Source organism: Bidens hawaiensis, unplaced genomic scaffold (assembly GCF_021521415.1).
Source record: "Bidens hawaiensis isolate Kalapana, Puna unplaced genomic scaffold, B.hawaiensis_p1.1 tig00018136_1, whole genome shotgun sequence".
In the NCBI taxonomy this organism is placed as follows: domain Eukaryota; kingdom Viridiplantae; phylum Streptophyta; class Magnoliopsida; order Asterales; family Asteraceae; genus Bidens; species Bidens hawaiensis.
Window position 1 is genome coordinate 286,668 of NW_027492741.1, and position 14,882 is coordinate 301,549.

The 14,882-nt window shown below is 35.2% G+C and overlaps 2 protein-coding genes across 2 annotated transcripts; both read right to left on the reverse strand.

The window, feature by feature from the left end:
* Positions 1-499: 499 nt before the first annotated feature.
* LOC143555477 (uncharacterized) lies at positions 500-1,997 on the reverse strand. Its single transcript, XM_077045014.1, has one exon. The coding sequence runs from the start codon at positions 1,883-1,885 to the stop codon at positions 674-676; it is 1,212 nt and encodes a 403-aa protein (XP_076901129.1). The 5' UTR covers positions 1,886-1,997; the 3' UTR covers positions 500-673.
* A 2,728-nt stretch (positions 1,998-4,725) lies between these two features.
* Positions 4,726-14,343, reverse strand: LOC143555498 (autophagy-related protein 18g-like). Its single transcript, XM_077045030.1, has 9 exons — positions 13,930-14,343; positions 11,552-12,016; positions 11,011-11,436; positions 10,632-10,874; positions 9,081-9,836; positions 8,167-8,324; positions 7,889-7,989; positions 7,333-7,776; positions 4,726-5,036 (listed from the first exon to the last, which is right to left on the reverse strand). The coding sequence occupies exons 1-9, from the start codon at positions 14,092-14,094 to the stop codon at positions 5,032-5,034; spliced, it is 2,763 nt and encodes a 920-aa protein (XP_076901145.1). The 5' UTR covers positions 14,095-14,343; the 3' UTR covers positions 4,726-5,031.
* Between the last annotated feature and the right edge of the window lie 539 nt (positions 14,344-14,882).

Here is a 14,882-nt window from a genome sequence, read left to right on the forward strand (position 1 = left end):
CAGGGTCGGTCGACCACCCGTCCCTGGACGGCTAAATGTTACACTATACAATGATTGAACCCTTAACCTCCTATTTTACATTAAGCTTTCTGCGTTTTCTACTTTAAAGTATGAGTATGAAATAACATATTTTTTTTATTAACATGACTAATCATTCTACCATTGATTTCAACATGTTATTGTTCTTGCAACTACAACACTAGTTTCTTCATAGAAAAATATATATTTATTAACATGATTAATCACAAGCAAACGATAAAGATACAAACCACCACCATCAACAATATGAAGTAATAATATTACTGTAATATATATGAACCCGGAATGGTTAAACCGTCACATCAACAAACATACACGATTACAGGCCACCAGTAGTACACCTTCAACTCGAAAACCATAAAAATTATAAGACAGAACGAATACGTTAAAATGTTAAATCATCAAAATGAAAGAAATTTGAAATTTCTTTTCTTTATGCATGTTAATAAACTGAAACATTTAAAAACATACTAATAAAATTATTAGATAAGCTTTAAGATACGTGATCAGATAATACAATAATATATTGTATCGGTATGTGTTATATAACTAACTAATACAATATATGATATATTATCATATTATAATATTATTATAAGACAATAAAAAAAATCTATATGAGTACTTTCCACTTTTACCCTTTCAACTTTGCGCACTGTGACGTGGGCCGGGTCTTCTGTGTCCCGGCTTCAACAGAACACTCGGTCTGAACCGGTGGCACCACGCATTTATACTGCAAACACAACGTACTACTCATCGGTATCACCGATGTGGGCTCCACCGGCACCGCGGTCAAAAAGTTATGTTGCAAATACAACAACTTCATGGTTCCATCCAATAACCGGTCCATTAACACCCTTGGGACCGAACCGGTGAACCGGTTATTATTAAGGTAAAGATTTTGTACGGTCGAGAACAAAGGCGACACTTCTCCATATAACATGTTATGACTAAGATCAACGGTTTGGATCGCGACCTCGTTGTATGGTTGAACCGGCCCCAAAAATAGGTTCCGTTGGAGTTGGAGGCTCGTGATCGGGAAACCGAAAACTGAACCGGGGACTGGACCGGAGAACAAGTTAAAGCTTAAATCCAAATAATTCAACCGGGTTAGTTGCGGTAGTAAATAATCTACCCGACCCAAAAACCGGTTCCATGAGAGAGAAAGATATTGTACCGAGTTAGGTAAAAAACCGGGTGGGATTGAACCGGTTAAGTTATTATGTTTGAGGTCCAACCGGGTTAGGGTTTGAGAGCTGAAAACCGGTATTGAACCGGATAACCGGTTATGACATATAACAACGTTAGTTAACGCCGGTAAGCTTCCGACGCCCCACGGAATATTTCCGGTGAGCCGATTATAGCTCAAATCGAGCATTCGTAGCTCGGTGAGCCCCCCAACCGCCGCCGGAATTTCACCGGAGATAAAATTCCGGCTGACGGCGAAAAACCGGAGTTGTTTCAGCTCCGATACCGTCCCCGGGATATCGCCCATGATCCTCCCGGGGACGACGGTAAACTCAACAAGTTTTGTTAACTTTCCAATGGAGGGATCCAACCTGCCAGCAAGTCCAGGTGTGCTGGCACGTGGGTCCCCCAGGTTTAGAGTAACCACTCTTTCGCTGTCGTTTTCTGTGACGCAGAAAACGCCAGCGAAGTTACAGGGATTTGAAGTGAAATCCCACGACGAAAGGTACGTTGAACCGGGCATGTCTTGGAGTGATTTCTTAATGGATTGTAATGCTAGAAACTCAACTGGATGTAGCATTGAATATGAAGGTTGAATTTGATGAAGAATAATAATAATATTAGTGATAATAAGTATCAATATTTTGTTGAGCTTCATTATATAAAATTGGAACAAAAGATAATAAATTATAAGAAAGAATATACAGAAAGAAGAAGAAGAAGATGATATTAACTTTGTGGAAATGAAGCCATGAACTTATTTTGTGATGCGTATGTGTGTCTCTTTATCTTATGATGGAAATTATTTAATTATTTATTGTTAAATATTTTTTTATTTTTTATATTTGTGTAGTGAGATTAGGTTCGGAAGCCTATGTGGGAGGTTCGTGTTTGTTTGTTTTTGCCATGTCAGTTTGTTTGATAGCACCAAAATATAATTATTCTAAAATGAAAAATTTCGGAAAATTAAATAATCTAATACTTTGTGTACTGGTCGATAAAAATCTCTATCCTTCAAACTTTTTTGTCAACGGTCGAACCTTTTGACTATTTTTATACTCAATGGACATCTATTAAAAAACACTAACGTTGTTAAGTTTTTTTTCCTTAATTTCAAACCGATGTTCGACTGATTTAATACTTATCTCGAAACGATGACGACGAAATAGTGATTCAATTCGGGTGTTTGAATTCTAATTAATAAATCAAGTCATTTGAATCACTGTTTCGAGATAGTTTTATACCAGTCGACTTGTATCTTTCCTTCGATCAAATGCCCTACAAATCGGTTTTAAATTCGGAAAAAAAAGTTAACGACGTTATGTGTTTTTTAACGGAGGTTCATTGAGAAAAAAAAAGTTGAAAGGCTGAACCGATGACAAGAATTTTTAAATTTTAAATGTAAGATTATTTTTTGTCAATACATACCATATTAGATTATTTATTTTCAAATTGTTTTCTAAAATTTGAGTAAAATAAAATAAAGAAACACATTAATGATGAGAATAAAAATAGTATTAATTTAAAGAAACGCTTGATATAAATTAAGTAAAAGATATCTTAAACACGTGTATTGATTGAAGAAAAGATTGAAAGCAAGTAATGATGGATATCTTTGTTTTTTTACTTCAACTAACGGTTATTGGTCATATCTTTCTTTGTTGAATGTCCAACACATGTTTTTGGAGAGACAGCCACGTCTATTGACTGTTTTTTGAGATAGTAAAGGTCCGGATATTCAGGATCACTTTTGCAATCTAGGGTTGTAAACGGATCAAATTGAACAGGACGAGACTGTTTGTGTTTGTCCATTAAGCTTTTGTTGGACAAGCGGGCGGTACATTAACACTATACCAAAAGGAAATTTGTGCATGTGTCCGTCCATTAAGGAATTAAGTTTGCCTGTGTCCGTTGGTTAATATTGTAAACGGTGTGCGAACGGTCAAACGAACGGTAATGAACCCTAATGGACATTGATTGACAAATGAACAATAACGGACAATAATGAACATTAGTGGACAAACGTACATAAACAACTCTAATAAACAAAAGAACATAAACGATAAGGGTTTGTTTTATTTTTCACTTGCTTTATATATGAGGCTATGAGTGCTGGGTAATTTGGTAGAAAACCAAAGAAATAAAACATACTAATTACAAAATATTATACATTACCATTACCGGACGGACATTACATGACGTTCACAAACACTATGAAACGAACACGCCCTTTGTCTGCGTTCATCCCGGTTCGTTTATTAAACGGACAAATATAAACAAACTTATTGCTGAACGGACGTCCGGCGGACATTCGGTTCGTTTACAACCCTACGCCAAGTCGCCAACCTCCCATAAGAAAAGTAAAAGCCATGGGGCTGTCATTGAACTAATTGGTCTTTGGTTACGTTTATTGATTTTTATGGCAAGACGTTCACTTCAATTTATTGGCTACAATAGGTCTTAGGCCCTATAATCAACCACTTCGAAAATTACATATGGAACCAATTTTGATTAGAGTTGTGTGTCTGTTAATGCACCCAATTTTATAGCCTATAATAGGTTCATTTATAACTTATCTAGTCTACCCCATATCAGTATCCAGACGTAGCCTAGAGAATTTAACACCCCCCCCCCCCTTCTTTTCAAAATCCCGTTTATGAAACTTTTTATACGTTTTGAATCTGACCCTTTATGCGTTTCCGTCTAAGCTTCACCATTGGCACCACGCAGGGACAATGGCACGCAAAGACCCTTCATGGACCGTCGATTGGCCATGATTAGGACTTTTTTTCACTAGCGTGTTATGAGTACATTCTACGGCACTTTTAAGATGTGTGAGGTGAATATCGCCCGTTTACTTGCATACTTTTAATGTCAATAACCGACTTATATTAAGAAAGCTTTTTACTATAATGAAGAAACATATCATCAATTATTTCAATCAAAACCCATTTAACTCGTTACACACTTGTCACTTGCTAAGCCACTAAGAAGCTCGAGATCAGTTCGTAACAGCTTGAGCAAACCAAGCTTAGACAAGCTCGAGCTTGATCTCAAGCCTAAATTAAAAATAAGCTCGTTCAATAAACATAAATACATAAATTTTGAACCACTAACTACAATGTCAAAGAATAACAAACCGATAGGGCCGGGAAAGCCAACCGCTTTTACAATTCCGTTGCGATTTGACAGTTAAAACCTTTTTTTTCTCAAAATCATTAGTTCGTATTGAATTATTTAAAATGATAAAGATGATTCATGATTACAACATAATACATATAGCTAAATATTATAAATATAAAACAAATATGTATACAAATAATAAAAGTTACATGGTTGCTTCGGATTGCATGGACCATGGTGAATTCCAAGTTTCAAACCGAACCGCTAAACTTGCCAAACCTTCAGTTTGGCCAGTTTGGTCGTTTTCAACAGTTTATGAACACCCTACCCGTCACGCCCAAGACGTAAAACACTAAAAATATTATTAGCAAACTATAAATTTCAAATTAATTTTTTTCTTTTTGAACAGTAAAAGTACAGAGCAGATTTACTATATACATTTTTTATAGAGAACTTTCACACTGACCACACCTACACAAGCAGACTTAAAAAGTTGAGTGCATGAGTGAACCAAATAAGACTTTGTTCCCCTTTAAACCAATACCAGACCCCACCGTTACCATAAAATCTGTCGTTTATTCACAAATATACACGAGAGAAAGATAAAAGAGAAAGGATGGATGGTTACGTACAACGACAAACGCTTCCGACTTGATGAATTTGAACGCGTCTTGCAGCTAATTAACCTGTTGACATAATGCTGTTTTAGACGTTGACTATGGCGTCAAATAATATCTCTTTCTGAAAATATAAACAGTATAACAGAACTGCTGATGCTGAATTTGGAAAGTACAACCCGCAAATCAGGTGGGTGGTAGACGGTCAAAACGGGTGAATTATTTATAATGGTCAAAATAGTTTGATCGAGTCGAGTTGATCTGACATTGTCCGAAATTGTCGTTTTGTGCACAAAACGATGCTTTTTTCTTCCTATTATAGCGTATTTTATTACCATTGCATATAATTCCTCTAAAAGCTATAAATGATGACATGCCACGAGTTTTTAATATCGTGACTAGAGGTGGTAATGGGAGTGGGTTGGGTTGGATTTGAGTGATGGGTCAGGATGGATATTTAAAATAGAGGGTTAGGATGGATATGGGTCAAGATGGGTAAAACTAACCCATCTTGACCCAAATGAAGGTTGACGTACAAAGGATTTTAAAAACCCCTCAAAAAAATATTCAAAAAAACTATTAAAAAAATAATAACTCAAAATATAAATAAAAAACGCAAAATGTAAAATAACTAAAATGAATCCCCCATCATCCTCGTTCATTAAAAAAAAAAAAAAACTGTTTCGTACCGGTTCAGGTTCAAGTTTTTCGGGGGGTTTTTTCGGTTCGGTTTTGTTTTTTTCATTTCGGTCGGTTTCGGTATCTGTTCGGTTTCAATGATTTCGGTTTCGATTTCTCGGTTTTTTCGGTTTCAGTGTTGTTTTCTTTTAGTCAGTTTTTTCGGTTTCATTCGTTTTTCTTGTTTCGTTTCGATTCATTTGTTTTATTTTGGTCGGCTACGTTTCAGTTTTTTTGTTTCGTTTTGGTAAGCTTTTTGATTGCATTTCGCTTTTTTTGTTTCGTTTTGGTCAGTTTTTCTATTTCGGTTCAGTTTCGTTTCAGTTTTTTTGTTTCGTTTGGTCGGTTCGGTGTTTTTGATTCGTTTTGGTCCGGTTTTTAAACTGCATTTAGTTTTTTTAAGTTTCCTTTTGGTCAGTTTTTCAGTTTCAATTCGGTTTTTGTGTTTCGTTTCGGTCATTTTTCTATTTCGGTTCAGTTTCGTTTCTGTTTTTTTGTTTCGCTTTGGTCGGTTCATTGTTTTTGTTTTCGTCAGCTTTTCAGTTGCATTTCGCTTTTTTTGTTTCGTTTTGGTCGTTTTTCTATTTTGGTTAAGTTTCGTTTTGTTTTTTTTTTGTTTTGTTTCGGTCGATTTGGTGTTTTTGTTTTGTATTGATTTAAGCTTTTCAGTTGCATTTGGCTTTTTTTGTTTCGTTTTGGTCAGCTTTTCGGTTTCATATCGGTTTTTTTGTTTCGTTTTAGTCGTTTCTCTATTTCAATTCACTTTCTTTTCGGTTTTTTTGTTTCGTTTTGGTCGGTTCGGTGTTTTTGTTTTGTTTTGGTCCGCTTTTCAGTTGCATTTCACTTTTTTTTTGTTTCGTTTTGGTCAACTTTTCGGTTTCATATCGGTTTTTTTGTTTCGTTTTGGTCGTTTTTCTATTTCGATTTAGTTTTGTTTCGGTTTGGTCGATTCGGTTTTTTGTTTAGTTTTGGTTAGCTTTTCGGTTGCATTTCGCTTTTTTTTTGTTTCGTTTTGGTCAGTTTTTCGGTTTCAATCCCGCTTTTTTGTTTCGTTTTGGTCGTTTTTCTATTTTGGTTCAGTTTCGTTTTTGTTTCGTTTTAGTCGGTTCGGGGTTTTTGTTTCTTTTTTTATCGTTTTTTGGGTTTCGGATGAGTTTTGTTTCGCACGTGATAGTTTGGGTATTTTGAAATAGATAAATTTTGGATAACTTGGATATTTTGTTTTGACCCATTTTAACCTATAAATGAAACTCACTTGTATATTTCCAACCCATCCTGACCCACTTGAAGAATTTTTATGATCCATCCTAACCCATTTTACTTTTAAAGTTTATCCATCTTGACCCAAAACAATCCATTTGGGTTGGGTTTGCCACCCTTAATCGTGACGGTGTGGCATGCCACCATTTTACAAGTTATAAAAGATTACTTGCATACAATGGTAAAAAAAATTGCTTTAACAAGTTGCCTTTTAGTGTAATGAACTTTTTTATTCAAGCAAACATATTACTGAAATAATATAGGTTTTTTTATCATATCAGACGTCACACTTGCCTTTTTGACAAGAAGCTTCTCGGGGTCTTAAATTACGTGTTTCGATTTGAACCCATTTTGACCCATTACCCAACCCGTGATTTCGCCACCTCAAGTACTAGGTTTGAATGAAAAAGTCAAGATAGGTATTTACCTTCTTCAGAAAGGTCAAACATGCCACCAAGCAATTCATCCTCTTCTCCCTCATTCTCTTGACTTTCATCATTTTCACCGTAATCCATTGCACCACCCATTAGGGTCCCACCACCATCAGATTCAACCACCTTACAATAACCCTCCTGAAAACACCCTTCAAAATCCACTGGTTTATTCGCCCCGGTAGGCAGCTCTTCAATATCAAAGTGGTCGGTAGTCAACAAAGGCGTGCTCATAATTCTACCGCCACTTTGTCCAATCATTTGACACGTGGCGGTTTTGCATATATCTGAAGAGGAAAATGCTGATTCTTTAGGGTTTTGGTAGATTCTTTGGTCATGGTAAAGTTCATTCAGGTTGTAACTATTTGGCATACTAGATTTCCCACTATTCACTGGATCAAGGTCAAGCAAATTCACTGGATCGATCCTTCGGGATGATCCTGAAATTAAGTTTAAAATAAATAAATATTAGATGATCGATTAATACGAAATAATGTAACTTCTGATAATTATAGAAACAATATTGACCATACAAATTATCTTTAACCATACCTCCATCCGAACTCTCAGTGGAGCTAACAGATGCTGGCTTTGAAAGACAGATTACAGATTCATCACTGGCCTTCTCGGGATTTTTTCTGGCAGAATATGCTCTGCAGAAACAAGTCAACAAGATAGTCAAATCAAAAACAAGACCGAGCTAGTATTTATTACTTGGACGGACTCTAAAACTGTTAAAATAGTTATGTGGCCTACATATATACACCATCCTTAGATTAAGCTTAAGGTATCATAATTACAGCTTACGGAGTTCAGATAAAGGTCATTACCTGTCATCCCAGCCTGATTTAAGGCTATTGAAATGGTCAAAAACAGGCAACAAATCCTTTCTTCTTATGTCCACTTCATGACAAGGTATGTTCTCAATCAGAGCTTCACCATTTGCAAATCCTTCCACATTTGCAGATTTCATCACATAAAAATGTACCTGCGCCAATAAGAACGAATTTAATACCAAATAGAGGATACAATTAAGGAGGCTTTTGGCTAGTTGAGTTTTGTACGGAAGGAATGGAATATGTCACGGAATTGGAATCAGCAGGAAATAGAATGGAGTTGATTCTGGTTTGACCACGTGTTTTCTAGGGCAAATGTCATAAAAATAGCAACGTATTTGCCTCATGGTCAACCGTCCATTCCGGTAATTATACTTAGTAATGGCCCAGTCTGGTAATATAAGTTTTGTCACTTTGTGTAATAGGCTAATATGGTAATTTGCTCATTTGATTATGTAAAAAGATCACCTGAAAGCTTAGAAAAAATATATCATACTTCTATTTATTTTTTTCTATAATTATTTTTAATAATTTTCTGCTGCTCAATTAAAATGATGACTCGAAAGCATTATCATAACTTTATTAGCCAGATACATTTAAAAAAAAACTGAATTTAAAAAAAGAAATTTCATAATAACAGAATCTAGAGATGCAAAGCTAATAATAAATGTTAAATAAGGTTTCCGCATCATAAATAAAATATAAGAAGTTTTTAATATAAAAAAAACCCATTTTTATTTCATTTTTAACAAAAATGCCATGTCAGCAGAATTAATTACATAAAAATTGGCACGTGTGCCCTTTACTAGTTCAACCAGTAACCTACAGACCAAATTAATGAGTATAATTACCAAAATGGACCAACATGCTACAATGCTAGTATTTAAATTTTAAACAACCCTTCATACCTTGGTATTTTGCCACAATGGTAACCTTCCAGAATTTATTTGGACCTCAGCATTAGATAGAAACCAATGGGCTCTATCATTTTGCTTTACAGAATCATTTTTCACCAGCTTTTGACCTCCCACAGAAACATTATATAATGATGTTGCAGATATGCATCCCTCCCTTTCTGGAGAATCCAACCTTCTAGAAACTTGCCACCATTGACGAGACTCAAATGACACCCCTAATTCCTCTTCTTGACCCGGATGATATGAAACAGGTTGACTTCTTGAACCAACATCAATATGTTGAATCCCCATTGACGGAACAAGGTCATACTGAATTACGTGTCCAGAAGGAGTATAAACTAGCAGATACTCTAAGGAGTTGGCCTTTTTAGAAATATCCTGATTACAGTGAGTTGTAGAATTGTGAAAAACCGAAGCAACAGCACCAGATGGTATATTTGTCTTTCCCAAAAAAGAAGCAGTGTTGCTAACGGAATTAAGAAATCCTAAGTTATTATTCTTTATTCTGCCCACTACTGAAAGGGTAAGAGGAATAGGAGGCGGAAACGGTTGGTCATCTATGACAAATGATGGAGTTGACCACCATGGTAGAGACTGAACTGGGTTGACTGTTTGACCGTGGGACCTTTGAGCCCGGTAGCTCACATCACCACCGAAGGGTGATAGAGCAAACACATGACAAGTACCCTTGGATGATACAACAGAAATCCACTGACAGTAGCAACTAAAGCTTATGTCCTGGATAACCTGTCAAAAAAAAGTATAAAGTCAAAAATGAGACATGGCAATATGGGCTTCGTTATCTAAGATCTTATACATAATTTGCATGCTATATAAGTATATATGACAACAAAAAGTATACTCTTCAAATAACAATTTGGCTTAAAAAAGACGAGGCTGTATATGAGGTGACAAAATGGGCAGGGCATGTAACAGGTGAAAATAGAACAGGTCTCGCCGGGCCAGGTGGGAACACTTAATGTCCAAGATTAATAGTTTCCTAAGTCATTATTGTGTCAAATAAGATGCCAAAGTTGCATTATTTTAATACTACGCTAATTACTTGAACAAGATGATTTCATACTTAAGGAGTTCGATGCATTAATAATACACATTGGACGACTTTTGACTCATTCAACTCATTTCCTTTTTAGCTAGTTTAACATACTTATCTGTTAAAACATAATCTAAATTGCCCCATTCATAAGTAAACGGGTTAAAAATGCCACCTCTAGGCTATTTGACTTGTTTCTGTTTTAGCCAAAATTTGTCATTTTACTCATTTGATCCGTTAGGACCGTTAAGGATAAAATATATAGAAAGATGATTTGTACATAACCAAAACATATCCATACATAACTACACTTGTGTGATGTTGTACAATGTTCTATTTATATTTTATGGTGTTTGAACAAATTTTGGTGCTTTACAATCACTTCCCTAAAATGTAACCCAAAGTAAACAATTTACAGGTAATGCATCAGAATTGCCCGTCTAAACAAATAACATACTCTAAGGAATACACATATACAGTATACTTACAGCTGATGTCATGCCACGGTGTAGCTTGTAAAGAAGCACATGAGAGGAATTCCAATCATGGACTTGGTTGCTGGAAGTGTTGCGGGTACACGGCATAATTCGAAAAATATTTACATTATTACCATGTATTGATGCTGTTACCAAAAGGGTCCCACTTGGATCAAAACATAAAGCAGACAGTGGACTGGAATGAGCTCTAAACTGTGATATAACTGCTTCTGAGATAACATCCTTCACAATTACCTGCAACAACAATGGCATCAGAGAATCTACAATCTTTTATATAAATTGGAAACACTAATAATATTTATATAATTATATTGTAGCGCGCTCATTTGATAAAAATTTTTATAAATTTTGAAACTACGTAAGGACTGACCATTCCAGCATTATCTACATCAGAAGAATTCCTAACTTTCCAATTCGGATTTGAATTTGTTGGCGGCATCGGGCGGTCTTGAAGCATGTCTGGATAATATTTTGAGATCGTTTTATACCCCTTGTCACCGAGGGTTATTATTCCTGCGGCCAACTGTTTGCTTGATTCCATTGCATACCGAGCCACCAAAGAACCATTGCTGGGTGAGGTTGACGGGCTAATACCAGGAGTAAGGTTCTTTGGGCTTAAATGGCCCGTGTTAGATACAAGCAGCTTGTTTGAAGCATATGCTAACCACCGTGGACCCACAGTTAATGGACCATACCCAAAATTAACTCCAACCATTCCTTGGCCTCCAGATCGAGGAACTGGATACGTGGGTACAGTGAATTTAGTCTCGAGTGTGACCGCATCTAAGCAGTGTATCTATCGCAAATCAGATATAACATATATAAAGTTAGCTATCAACTAATTACCCATGTAGTGTATAATAACTCATAAATTCAATGACAAAAACTGTTATAATGAATTGTCATGTTACCTCCTTTTCAAGACCAATAGCAACTATCAAAGAACTGCATCTGACCATAAAAACAGTTGACCTGAACCTAAGAACCTTCACATAACAATTTAACTTAAGGGAATAAAACCGCACAGCAGTAGGAGAATCCACCAAGCTTCCTGACTGAGCCATCACTGAACCGTCCCTACCTGGTGCACTCAAGTAGGTCTGGTTTTGACCCAGCCCTGACCTGGTAGGTTCATCACCAGCAACCACCATTAGCAATGGATGTAACTGTAGGAACTTTTCATTGCCATCAGATTTTGTGGGAATATGTAGCAATTGTAAGAAAGTGACGGGACCGTCACGCTTTGAAACGAGCTCAGTAAAATCAGAAGCGTCCTCAACATCAATGACTTGAAAACCAGTTTGATAACCAAGCAATAAGACGTGTCTGAAGGAAGCAGGACCGGTTTCTAATCTGTCAAACCCGGCCCATATTACCTGGTTTAACATTAAAATGTAAAGATAAGCACCTTCACACGTCTAGAAGTAGAAATAAGTTGTTTCGAAACTTAACAAATTGCACAACAATTACATGGTTGGTTGGTTCACACATACTTGAAGCATTAATCAGCAAAAGTCGATACACTTTCCTAAACATTAGTAATAGATCAGAGTATCAGACGGACAAAAGCGTTTGGTCACAAACATCATAACACTACTGCTTAGAGGAGCTCTTTAACATCTATCATTATGGACTGTTGTAAACAAAATATTTTCCGTAAGTAATGAACAGGACAACAAATTTATTGAATACTACTAAACTTTATGAATAACAGACTCTATATAGATTAGGATAACTACTGCGTGTTGTGGATATGGTGCCTTCTTTATCAGCATTCAAGTTGCATTGTTTCACCCTAATGCAACTAACAAAAGAGGTTTAACAGATAGTTTTCATACATCAGTAATTCAGTATCCATGGACCATGGTATAAATCTATTTGTTTTTGTATTATCCATTATATGGATTTATACCTCTTATAGATGAATAATATCTAGATTCCAAGACTTACAATGGCATTCTATTGCCCAATTATGCACGATAAACATGAAATGAACCTATAGGTTCCGGAATAAGCTATGATTGCACATAACTGTAATTAACAAGCATAGTATCTAAATTCCAACACTTACTATAGCATTCTATTGTCCTATTATGCACAATAAACATGAAATGAACTTGTAGGTTCTTGAATAAGCTATCATTGCACATAACTGTAATCAACAAGAATCTTCTCGAGATAATAACTTAGGATTGCACATAATAAATTTAACAAACATATATTATGCACAATAAACATGAAATGAACTTCTAAGTTCTCAAATAAGTTACAGTTGCAACATAACTGCAATCAACAAACCTATTTTCCAGATTCTAACTTCTAAGGTTCTCAAATAAGTTACAATTTCACATTAACTCTAATCAACAAGCCTAACTACGCTAAAACTACTCTTCCGTTCAATCATACAACCTAACTTAATTAGCATATAGTTCATTAACATATGAAGAAGTTATCGGTTACACATAATAACTGTAATTAACAAGCATATATTATGCACAATAAACATGAAATGAACTCGTAAGTTCTCAAATAAGTTACAATTTCACATATCTCTAATCAACAAGCCTAACGACACTAAAATAACTGTTTCGTTCAATCATACAAACTAACTTAATTAGCGTGTAGTTCATTACCATATGAAGAAGTTCTTGGTTACGCATAATAACTGCAATTAACAAGCATATATTATGCACAAAGTAAACATGAAATGAACTCCTAAGTTCTCGAATAAGTTACGATTTAACATAACTCTAATCAACAAGGCTAACGACGCTAAAATAACTGTTTCGTTCAATCATACAACCTAAATTAATTAGCATATAATTGATTACCATATGAAGAAGTTTTCGGTTACACATAATAACTATAACTAACAAGCATATATTATTATTCACAATAAACATGAAATGAACTCGTACGAAAGTTCTCGAATAAGTTACGATTTCACGTTAACTCTAATCAACAAGCCTAACAACGCTAAAACTACTCTTCTGTTCAATCATACAACCTAACTTAATTAGCATATAGTTCATTAACATATGAACAAGTTATCCGTTACACGTAATAGTAAACGTAATTAACAAGCATATATTATGCACAATAAACACGAAATGAACTCGTAAGTTCTCAAATAAGTTATAATTTCACATATTTCTAGATCAAATAATAATAATAATAATAATAACTTAATTAACCGTTTCCTTCAATCATTCAACCTAACTTAATTAACATATTCAGAACTAGTTAAAATCGATCTAGGTCAAATAACAATAATAATAATAATAAACACCTGATCTCTGTGATCATCAGCAGAGGCAGCAATAGAGGCGGCAACAGAAGCACCGGCGGAGCGTACAACGGTGCTAGCATTCGTACTAACAGTCTTAATACAAGACGATATAATCTTCAACGAATTAGGCAACAATCCGTTGGTCTTCGCCTTCGATTTCTTCATCCTGAACAGTAGTAGTAGTAATAATAATAAGTTGGTTACCAGCGTGTTTAACCGCCGTAGCTGACGATGAGTGTGTGATCATCCGAGAGCGTAATCGGATTGATTGATGCGTGAAAGTAATCGCAAGTGTGTTGATGGATGGTTTGATTTAGGTTTGACTTGTGGTGTTGTGTTCAGTTCCCAAATTCTGCGCTCTGCATAAAAGCCTTTGATTGTTTGCTGAGTTGATTTTGTTTTTGTTTTATTCACAAAGTAAGATTACTTTCAACATATTAAAATAATAATAATAAGTGGATGTATATCAATATGACAATATACATCATATACATTCTTTTTTTTTTTTGAACTTCAAATTTGGAGAGTAAGTTGTCATGTCTGATTAGAGTATGTTATTTAAACCGGATGTGTTTTGGTTTTGACGTTCTTCTAGGAAACTATATTGTCAGTTGTCACTTGACAGTTATTGTGTCACTGTAAGAGAAGAACTCTCTGTCGTATGTAACACACGGTGGGATGAAAAATTCGGGTGGGGATCGAATATATTCATCCAAAATGTCACAAGTGGGGATCGAACTTGAACCTCCATTTGAGAGCCCAAGCCGCTTACCATTAGACCCTAAGTAAGAGATATAATAATAATAATAATAATAATAATAATAATAATAATTCATTTAGCATAACTTTTTTTCTAATGAAACAATATGATGCCTAGAGAGAGGTTTATTTGATATCGTATTGTTTTAATAATCGGAATTCATTATCAGAAAACTCATATGATCTTTTCGTTA

Bases quoted from the DNA above. Each gene is read 5' to 3' on its own strand.
- LOC143555498 (XM_077045030.1), bottom strand. From the start codon at position 14,094: ATGAAGAAATCGAAGGCGAAGACCAACGGATTGTTGCCTAATTCGTTG. The intron at 12,017-13,929 runs GTGTTTATTATT...ATGTTAAACCAG, and splicing joins CTGATGATCACAGAGATCAG to GTAATATGGGCCGGGTTTGA. The intron at 7,777-7,888 runs GTATGGTTAAAG...ACTTAATTTCAG, and splicing joins CACTGAGAGTTCGGATGGAG to GATCATCCCGAAGGATCGAT.
- LOC143555477 (XM_077045014.1), bottom strand. From the start codon at position 1,885: ATGAAGCTCAACAAAATATTGATACTTATTATCACTAATATTATTATT.